Source organism: Microtus ochrogaster, chromosome 17, assembly GCF_000317375.1.
Source record: "Microtus ochrogaster isolate Prairie Vole_2 chromosome 17, MicOch1.0, whole genome shotgun sequence".
Classification (NCBI taxonomy): domain Eukaryota; kingdom Metazoa; phylum Chordata; class Mammalia; order Rodentia; family Cricetidae; genus Microtus; species Microtus ochrogaster.
In genome coordinates this window covers 30,922,666-30,933,798 of record NC_022019.1, presented here as the reverse complement: position 1 = coordinate 30,933,798, position 11,133 = coordinate 30,922,666, and the positions used below count along the sequence as shown (strand labels likewise).

Below are 11,133 nucleotides of genomic sequence, written 5' to 3'. Positions count from 1 at the left end.
CATACACATGCACTTAGAGTATACAGACACGTACACACTCATGCATGCATACACATGCACTTACAGGGAATTGAACCTGGGTTCACTGGAATAACAGTTACTGTCTTGGTCATCTTTCCAGCCTTAATTTAAGTGTTTAAAAAGTCACACAGTAGCCAGGTCAGTCTCCTGGCCAAGGAGCCACCCACTTAGGGAGGAACCACGCTAATCAACAGATGGAATGACTGACTTCTCCTGGGTCTCACTCAGCCTCGCTCAGCCAGCTGTTGCTACCGGGCTATCCCTCCTGCCTGCAGTTTCTTACTCCAGGATAGGGTAAGAAAACATCTGAAGAAAAGGCTGTTTATAAAGAACATGGATTTATAAGACAAATTAACCATGAGCCCTTTCTATCAAATGCTAGAAAACTCAGGCTTATGACAAGGAATTCAAATCTTTTTTTCACCCCCACCTTGTAAGACTTTGATATGCAATTATTTTACTCTGTCCCCCACCAATAAAACTTTATATGCACAAAGATGGTGTTGCATTCTGGGATGGAAGTGGCTGACCGCTTCTCTCTTCAGGGCCTCTACACCATTTCTTTGAAGACTTGCCAATCAAACAGAACTGTGAGGTGTGACCCCAGCCAGTGGGGAAAAAGACACTGACCAAGCGCTCTTCCTGTCTCTGTTTGCTCTTCTGGATCAGCCTCTTGGTAGAGTCGAGTTTTGTCCTGCCCACATACTAAGCCTACATCACGCATGTCGACAGATATTTTTCTTGCATTGTCAGGACTAAGACAACTCTGTGCAAGTTGAGTGTGCGTTTCATCTATTCTTAGTCTCAAGGAGAAAAAGATCCTGAGTGTGTTAAACTCCCATAGATAATAGAATCCAGCATGTGTGTTTCAGATTGTGATTGAATACATCCCTCACAACCAGCCATGGACTAAAGGGCTCGCTGTTACAGGCCAGTATGCCCGCATGTCAAGATTTATGAAGAACAAAAGTCTAATTTAGTTCCGTCATGGACTTCAGCTTGCTCTTTGTTTGTTTTTAAGTAGAGTCTCCCGCATAGCCCTGGCTAGCCTATAACTTTCTCCATCGACCAGGCTGGCCCTAGACTTACAGTGACCCTTCTGATTCTGCACCCAAGTGTTGGATTTTCAGACCTGTACCAACACACCTAGCTCAACAAAATCAAAAACATTGATATACTTCATATATATTTAGTATATATACATATATAAATTTATTCATACAGCCATACATCCATCCAAATTAGTGTACTAGAAGTACCCATTAAATAAAAGCAAGGCTTTCCACATGGGTGCTAGACGTGTAATAACTCAGGTCTATGCCTGGCTGCCTGTGAGCACTCAGTGACTGTGGCCCACTGCCCATGTGTTGTGTGACAAACTCTCAAACATGTCTCCTCACCCCACAGAGGGGGTCCACAGCAGATCCAAGTGCAGATGCCACCAAACTCAATCTTGGGGAACCCATGAGTTTTATTGGAGTTTATTACAGGAATATGGGGAGCAGAAATGACTCAGACAGCTGCATCACCACTGGCCACCCTAGCATGGGTGCCAGGTCACAAAGCTGGGGACCTGGAGCACATGACACGGTCTGCAGGCGGCTCATCAGGTTAGAGTGTCCTTTCCAAGTGACTCTGCTCTACACTTCTGGGACGCTCTGCTGGTGTCCGCTTCTGGTCTCAGAGTCAGTCGTCTTTGCTTAGCTCTGTCTCAGAAGGACTCTTAGCTTTGGTTGCTTACTCTGATAGGGAGGAGGCCAGTGAGTCTGCTCAGCTTCAGGGACTTCCTGGTGGAGGGAGGCCAGTGAGTCTGCTCAGCTTCAGGGACTTCCTGGAGCTATTTTAGTTGTTTACCTCTCTGGCTTAAGGAGCTTCCTGCAGGATAGGATGTTTCAATCTTGCAGGAAACTTACACAACACCAACCTGGAGGCTAAGACAGGATGAAATGGCTTTCACCACCAAGATGAAAGTGTCAAGTGGAAAAGTTCCCTCTGTAGTCTGAGCTGCAGATGGGTGAACCTTAAATCCTGTAAGCCAGTTTGCTACATAGAGAGTTCAATGCTAGCCTTAACTACATAAGACCCTATCTTTAATAAATAAATAATGAAATCAAAAGTGACTCCCTCAGTATTATCCTAGTAGGTCTTTGCTAGTCTCACAAAATATATCTATGGACATGAATATGTACAGTAGTTTGTACATACATATATATGTATATAAACATTTATATGCAAACAAACAAATCTATATATTTAAGGAAAGAAACATATTTATGTTACTCCTTTCTCTCCTCGTGAGCAGAGCAGGCATTTCCGTCGCACATACTGGAACCCATAGAAGAGCTTTCGTCAGAGGAGGAAAAAGGTAACAGTACCAGCATTACATATTTACTCTGTTCTGGACCCTGAAAGTCCAAGTTGATGCTGCATGTCATGCCATACAGAAAACAGGAGAGGCTTTTAGCTTTGGACTGCAGTTTTGGCTGATAGGACACACAGCACCTGGTTATCTTGTCCCCTAATGCTCCTGTATCCCCCGCTTTGTTGTTTTTCTGCAGGTAAGTTAATAAGAAAGTTGCTACATCAGGAAACTTCAAAACAAAAATCCTTTATTTTGGTACAGATATTCTGACCAGACGGCAAAGTGGCACACGTACTGTGCACTAGATAGTGTGAGACTATTTGTGTCAGAGTGGTTTCTCAGCGTTAGTCTCAAATGAATGAGTAAAGTGTCCGTTTCCAAATCACCGTGTTTTCCAGTGCTGGGGATCGAACTCAGGACCTTGCGCACGCTCGGCAAGGGTTCTACCTGAGAGCCATAGGTCCCGCCACCAAATTATTCTCTGTGTCAAAAAAGAATACAGGATCCAAGCACTGGGTATAAAATAGAGAATAATAATACCCCGTGGTGGGGTGTGGGAGCTGTCATAGTGGAACTGGTAAATGGTTATTGCTAACGTATTTCATCTGGCATTTCTAAACATTGCTTTTTAATTGATTTTTATGTGTTACGTGCATTGGTGTTTTGCCTGCATGTATGTCAGTGTGAGGCTGTTGCATCCCCAGGAACTGGAGTTACAGACAACTGTGAGCTGGTTCCTCTAGCTGAGCAGCCAGCACTCTTAACCGCTGAGCCAACACTCCAGCCCCAAGTATCACTGCTGAGGGGGAAGCTAGTTGGTAGTAAACGTGAGGGCTCCATTATTAACCATTTCTGTCAGGAAGGGAGGTTAAAAACATGTACTTCAGTCGACAAACTTTGGTGGTTATGTGTATGTTAGCGCAGGGTTTGCAGAGGCCGGAAGAAGGCCCTGGATTCCCTTCGAGGGAGCATGACATGGGTGCTGGGAGCTGAACTCAGAGCCCTCGGAAGAGCGATGCACGCTCATAACTACTGAGCCATCTCTTTAGCCATGGAATGTAAAATTTTAATAGTTGTTATAACTCCTGTGTAATAGGATTCGCCATTTCTTTCTTATTTTAACAAAGCTACAAATTGGAAATTGACTAAACCAGCCCTGTTCATAATGTCTACATGACATATATTTTCAAGTCCTGGTGTTGACATTTTTAAAGAACACATTTTTAGTGGGTTTATTTTCATTTGTCTTTCCAAGTTGCCCCTCACTTTTTATTTACTAGTTCAACATGACTTTGAGGGCCATCACCGCATAGCCAGTGATGTAGAATATGTGTTTTGATTAACTGATACCAGCTCTTAGGACAGATTTTTTTGTTGTTGTCGTTTGGTTAAGTGGTTGGATTTTTGTTTTCTTCTGAGAGGTTTTGCTTTTATCTCTGTGTGTATGTGCGTGGTTGCAGAATTTGCTGAAGCGTTAGCAGTCACTCAACTTCATGGATGCAGAGAGTATGAGATTAAAATTAAGATGACCTCTGACTTTTAATGACATAATCAAATATGTTCTGATATTTCCAGCTGAACAAGCCAGAATAGCAAAGTATTAAAACTATATCTTCATGAAGGATTTTTTCCTATTTAATATGCAAACTAATTTGGCTAGTTTTGGTTTTAGTACAGTTTAATTAATAGATGAACACTTTGGCTCATGCTTGCAATCCTAACATTTCATCACTGTGACTCTGAGGCCAGAATGGGCTAGAGTGCAACCCTGTCTCAAATCAAACAAATGAACCCCCCCCCCCCACACACACACAACTATTGATTTAACAGAATATGATTTAGTATTGGGATCATGCAGCTATCTGGAGAACATGTTAGGCAATGGCATTTTGTTTAATAATCTCCCGCAATCCAGGTGGCAGCTGCTGAAAGGCCAGAGAATGGTTGGGGAGGGGTTCCCTGCAGCCAGTCAGAAAGGGGGATACATAGCTTGCTGGTTTACCACACTTGTCCAGTCCTTTGGAATGAAGTGAACCTGCCTGGATATGGGATCCCAGAATGATAGGCTATCTGCCAGACTTGTTTCAAATCTGGCTTTGGACAGTCTGCCAGCTCTTGGGACTCTTGAGTCGGGTCCTAAACTACCTTGGGCAGACTGACCTTCACTGTGAAACATGCTATTCCAAGCTCTCTTGAACTAGACATTTTTTTTTTTTAAAGTATGCAGTAAAAGTAGGCCAGGGTGAGCCGAGGCTGCCGTTACGGCTCCACTCCAGTACCATGAAGGGGAAGGAAAAAGGTGAAGTTGGGGATGGAAAGTGAAAGGAGTATGACCCAGGTTTTATTGATTTGTTTTTTCACTGTTTGGCTTTTTTGTCTCGTTTTGTTTTAATTATAGATTGTTAACCTCTTTGCAGTTTTGGTAAAGACTTTGAAGGGAAGAATAATCATAAGTTTTATGTGTACTTAGCATGTACTAAATTTATCTTCTTAAAACTTAAATAAAATTTAAATAAATTAGACATTTTATCTTCATAAGATAAATTCTAACTAGGCTTAGAAATGAACTTTTGGGGAAATATTCCCATTGATTAAACATTAAAAAATATATAACTATTTCTTAGGTTGATTAGTTATAATTTCGATAAACAATCAGTAGTCTTAGAAGTCACTAAGTCCTGAAGCAGACAGTTTTAAACATTAAGATCCTTATGCTTATAAAATATCCAAAACCTTAAAATCTTTACAGATGTTTACTTTCTAACTTAAAGTTGTATGCTGTCATTTCCCACTTAGAATAAATTTGTATAATTCTCTTTACACGTACTTTTTACTGATACTTTGATTCAGGACGAGAAAATGACCAGAAATCAAGTAAGAAGACACATTTAAGGAAAACTTGGAAGGGCAACCACTCCTCAAAGGGGCTGAGGACAAACTTGGAGAAGGAGCTGGGGAAGAAGCTGAAGAGCCTCGGGATTAACGCAGTACGTTAGTTCATGTTCTGAGCATTTCCCCAGTCAGGACAGGAGGGAAGAGAAGAAGGCGTCTTAACTCTAGACTGCATGCTAAGACCCAGGTTAGCAGAGCCCCGGATGGCATATGCTACCTGGGGCGTTTCTAAGGCCTTAACAAATACAAACTCATTTACAAACAGGGGAATGAAACTCGGACTAAAAGGTGGTGTTACTTGTTTTGTGTAAAGATGAGGTGACTTGACTAGCTAGTAATGCCGGAGCCTGAGCCTGAACCTGTGTGGGTGCTCAGGGTGCATTATATATCCCGAATAATGCATCCTGATGTCACCTCAAACCACTGCTCATTGTGAAACCAGAACTTAGTAAACGATGAATGAACAGGCAGCTGAATTAGGTTCCATCTTGAAACCAGATTGAATAATCTCAGTCCCACACCTTACATGTAAACCCTTTGTGCTTTTAAAATTATTTGTTAGAACACACAAAGTGTATAAATCCTAACAATTTGATGAATTTATTTGTATGCAGGTAAATACATAAGAGCTTGCATAACTATATATATATATGAATGTATATATGTATCAGACACAAATGCATGTGAACATACACATGTGAACATGTATGTGTAAGCATGAATGTATATTACACCCAAATGAATGCTTATACATGATAGGTGTAGTGTGTGGATATGTATCAATACATGTGTATGTAGCTGTATGTCTCAGCTATTTGTGTGTAGACATATGTGTGGATATAGCTGCATATGTATACATATGTTTGTATAGAACCATATGCTCATACATGTACATGTATATACATGTATTTGAGTAAACATATGGAGACATTGTGTATCTCCACGTTGGGGTGGGTTTGCTTGAGAGAATAGTAACCACCACTCAGATAACGTTGGGCATTTCTAGTACCCTAGAAGGTCCCCTTACCTCTCCTCCTTGCCTCTGTCACCAGCTGCTCTCCAACAAGACGTACCAGCTGTTGTGACTGAGTCTACTTGTTCTTGGGCCTCACAGATGTGGAAGCACATCTGTGCAGTCTCCTGCATCTTGCCCTTGATGATGCTCTAGTCCGTGTGGTCCGTGTCTGTTTCACGCACCAGGGGTCTGTTCTTAGTTACCTCACTGCAGCCCTGAGTTGAACACTGTGCAGTTTTATCTCTCTTCATGAAAATGGAAATGCCAGGTTCCCTTGTCGACTCTTCTGGCTACTAAGTTGTGAGCATGTGCTCTGGTGTGAGCATAGAACATCAAAGTAAGTGTCCTTTTCCTGGAGGTTTGTCTAGGAATGACATTGCTGGGTCAAGTGACAGACATGTTTACCCTCACAGCTGCTCCCGAATCATTTCCTTAAGTGTTCCAGTCCACACTCACCCTAAAGGGGCAGAAGGGTTCAGTTGCTCTGTGTCTTTAACCAAGTCTCTGATTTCTCAGACTCTGTGGGCTTTTAGCCACACTGGGCAGTGGGAATCAGAGACGTTCATGCAGTGTCCTCAGTCCTATGCAGACACTCTTGAGTCTAGGTTTTCGTGTTGGCTGTCTCTATGGGTTTTGGGAGATTTAATTTAATCAGAGCTTTATGGTTTTTCTCCTAGTGTTTGGAGACATGTTTGTTTGTTTCCTGGTTTGGGGGTTGTGGGGAGTGTTTTCAGAACAGAAGAGTTTAGCTTTATTTCCACTTGAAGCAGCTGTCCTGATATCATTTCCTGTTCATCTGAAATAATTCTTTTATTATGTAGAAACTCCATGTGTGCATTTGCGTCTGCTTTGGACCTTCAGTTACTTTGCCATATTTGTTAGATAGATAGATAGATAGATAGATAGATAGATAGATAGATAGATAGATAGATAGATAGATAGTTATTTCAAGACAGGGTTCTCTGTGTAGCCCTGGCTGTCCTGGAACTCATTCTGTAGACCAGGCTGGCCTCAAACTCAGAGATCTGCCTGCTTCTGCCTCCCGAGTGCTGGGTTAACGGTTTGCACCACCACTGCCCAGCCATATTCATTCTTTATTCATTTGTGCATACCGCACAGACTGACTTAGACCAGCCATGTATTTTTTTTTTTTTGTCTCCCATGGGCATGCTTTCCCTAGTCTTGCTGCTTGAAACATTTTGGTAATTTTTCCGGTTCTTGTTTTCTGTTGAACTTTATAAAAAACCTCCCTGGAATCCTGCGGGAAGCTGTTGGAAATGCTGTGTACTAATTATAGGAAGGCGGATAGCTCTATAACATTAGATCCTTCCACCCACTAGGGTGTAGGAAGGCGGACATTAAGCTGGGTCACAGAAGTATGGGAAGTCTTTGACCCTCTGGAGCGATAGACAGAAGTTGGGCAGATCAGGTGAATGACAGGGGACAGGAAACCTGGACGTGGCACTTATGACAGAAATGTCTCTCCTGGGCAACCACGTGAGGTAGCGAGGCCACTGCTGGGGTGGGGAACTCAGAAGAAAGGGGAACGTCTGGGAGAAGTCAGTGAAGATGGGAGTTAAGCTCATGTGTGAAACACTAACGTTAAGTAACTAATGTCTAAGTGCCCTTTTCCGACTAGATTCCCATCAGACCCAGAGTTCCTTGGTCACGCCTTTGATTACTCCAGTTCTTGATGGAAAGTCAACTCTGATGGCTTTCCCGTCCCTGTGGGGATGACTGCTGAGCCTTCCAGGCTATCTCTATCCTAAAGTCCTGTCTTCCTCCCAAGGTATCCCCAGTGCCCGGCCATCTGGAAACTGCCTCTTATTTCCATTTGTCCGTTTCCACCCTCGTAGGAGCACAGCTCAGCCTCCCGCTCCACCCTCCCCTGGAGGCCAGGGCCTCTGGCGGGCTCTCTCTCGTAATTCTTCTAGTCTTGCTTGTTTGCCACTGATGACACAACATTGCACTGCTGGCGAACCAGTCATAAACAGGCACAGCTGTACTGCAAGGTCCTTTTGGAACCAGAGGGTTTGTTCTATGCTGGAGCATCCTCATCCCCTACCTTAAATGACCCTGGGCCCCAGAAGAACAGAGTTAATGCCGACACATGTCTACAAATGAAAAACACCTAAGGATAAGGATAGGAGATTGACACGACATCTTATTCCTTCAGGATATACATGGCATTCCCTGCGAGATCTTGACCAAATCACTGAAAGCCATGCAGGGAGCCAGACAAGATCTAGCAAAACAAATTCCCGACATTCAGCAAATTCGAGAATCCCTCGAGCATCAGCTGACCTGTAAAATCGAGGAGAAGGTGTCACTATCTTCAGGTAAGCCTGCTGCTGCCACCTGGCACTACAAATGGGGGCTAAATTCCAACGACCTTTTTATAATTTTAAATGTTTGCACACTTTGGCACTAACGACTTCTTACTGTCTGTACTTAAAATGCTGGGTCTTGGGTTATACTTTTATCTTGAAAGAAGCTCTGACTCCTTCTTTGGGGTGGATAATTTTCCTATAATCCTAACACTCAGAAGGTAAGGGCAGGTGGACCAGGACTTTAGAGTCCTTCTTAGTTATATAGCATATTCGAGTCCAAACAGGGTTACAAAGATTCGCCCAGAAAAAGAAAAAAAAAATCCAAGAACAAACAAACAATAATAATGAAGCTCTGAGTCTGGATCCCAACCCGAGAAGCAGGCTTGTTCTCTCCAGTGACACCGTGGATAGCATCATGTTATTTACTCTGGATTTTCACCACAGAGGCGATGGAGACTCATGAATGATGCTTCTCTTCCAGAGAGATACAGTGTCCCTCTCATGACCACTTTGTCAGCTGAAGACGTCCTCAAAGCCTCCCAGGTTCCCCCGCAAGGCAGACCATTGATCAGACAGAGGGCCGTGTTTACTGATAAGGTGGCTGTCCCAAAGTGAGTATTTTTAACTATATCTATATCTATATCTATATGATTGTTTGTCTTATCCAACTGAAGTTGCAATAATAATACATCTTGGACTGGGTCCCTGAAACAAGAGAAATTTATTTTGGAGGCTGGAAGTTCAGAATCAGGGTGTCAAAGTGACATACTTCCTCCAGGAAGGCCACGCCTCCTAATCTTCCCAAACAGGTCCAGTGGGGACCAAGTACTCAAACATTTGAGCTTAGGGAGCTTACAGATAGTAATCCCATTATGGGGACCCAACCCTTTGACTCCGTTTATTCCAGTAGTTTCCAAAGCCCCGCCTCCAGAGGTCACCGCACTCCAGGTCTGTGGGGTTACAAACGTGAGTCCGTAGCTGTGAATCCCATCCACAGCTCCTGTGTAGTCTCGGGTCGGTAACAGACTTTTGTGGTTTCCACAGACGTATGTGTTGGCAATATTATTTATTTACATGCTTTAGAAATTTTTTTTGTCTTCCTCTAATTTTTATTTTAGATTTAAGAAAAGTACCAAAGAAAATCATTTTCTCAGAAAGTTTTCATCTACCAAGTGAGTACTGGGCAAGGTTCTGGGGGTGTCGGGGATGGCTATAAAGTTTCTGAGCATTCCTCTGATGATAAAGTGGAGGTTCACTGCGATTAAGTGAAGCCACGGTGGTTGTTCATCAGCATTGCTGTCCTAGCCCTTCACGGTCTGTTATTTGTGACATGCCATCTTCCGCCACCCTGTCACTCAGTTCACCACGTCATGGCCTCCACGAAGAAAAGGGACCACCTCTGAGTCATTCTACACATCTACACAGCCCTCCCCAGTGTAATTTTCAACAGGCGCATTTAAATAGAACAGACGGCGTTTTGGTGGCTGGATCCATGATCACATAGGGGTCAGGGGCCATTTCTGCATTCTGGCTCCCTGTAATGGCAATGATGACTCCAGCCTGCCTCCCGCTGGGGCCCCTGAGATGATAAGAATCTTTGCCCGATCACTCAGCAGCTGATATTCATCAAGTGCTCTTTTTGAATCTAATTTTTTAAATGTTCTGTAATATGTGACACTTTTTTGTTTCCAGAATACTTTTTTTTTTTTTCTGGTGCTGGTTTGTTTTGTAGACGAGATCTTACTATGTCGCTCTGGCTGGACTGGACCTCTCTCTCTGACTACGCTGGCTTTGAAGTCACAGATATGCTCCTGCCCCAGCCTAATTACTGGGATTACAGCATGGGCTACCGTACCGGGCTTAGCATCATTTTGCAGATTAAATGAGAACATATGAAAGGATCTTGGCACTTGTGGGCACTCAATAAATTACCGATATGTTTCTGTTATTAATCAGTTCTGGATGACACTCATTTTCTCTTGTTGAATGTCATCCTCTTGCCTCTGTCTGGAGATGTCGATACTATAAAGTCTCTTCTCTGGGAGAAAGAGCAAGAGATTGGGGGGAGAGGAGGAGAGAAAGAGAAACAAAAACAAAATATTTATGAAAATTCAGAATAAAGCCAATTGTATGCTGATTAAAAGACCTGATTTATAAAAAGATAAAAAGGCACACCTGGTGGTAAATTCTGAAATGAGGAATCAACACCCCATGTTGGTTATGACAGCACCCCTGTAACCCCATTTTGGTTCTGATGGCACCCCATGCCCCTGTTTTTGCTGACAGCACTCCTGTGCCCCCATTTTGGTTCTGATAGCACCCTATGCCCCTGTTTTTGCCCTGACAGCGCCCCTGAACCTCATTTTGGTTCTAATGGCACCCTATACCCCTGTTTTTGCTCTGACAGCGCCCCTGTAACCCCATTTTGGTTCTGATGGCACCCTATGCCCCTGTTTTTGCTCTGACGGCACCCCTGTACCCCCATTTTGGTTCTGATGGCACCCTATGCCCCT

At 43.3% G+C, this 11,133-nt stretch overlaps 1 protein-coding gene across 1 annotated transcript in view; it reads left to right on the top strand.

Moving 5' to 3' along the window:
• The window catches only part of Dzip1 (DAZ interacting zinc finger protein 1), a 49,065-nt gene that overhangs the window by 30,292 nt on the left and 7,640 nt on the right, over window positions 1-11,133 (top strand). Inside the window, exons 14-18 of the mRNA XM_013349310.2 lie at window positions 2,324-2,386; window positions 5,234-5,370; window positions 8,467-8,629; window positions 9,102-9,231; window positions 9,739-9,792. Of these exons, the coding sequence (XP_013204764.1) occupies window positions 2,324-2,386; window positions 5,234-5,370; window positions 8,467-8,629; window positions 9,102-9,231; window positions 9,739-9,792 (547 nt within the window). The remainder of the gene's footprint in view (window positions 1-2,323; window positions 2,387-5,233; window positions 5,371-8,466; window positions 8,630-9,101; window positions 9,232-9,738; window positions 9,793-11,133) is intronic.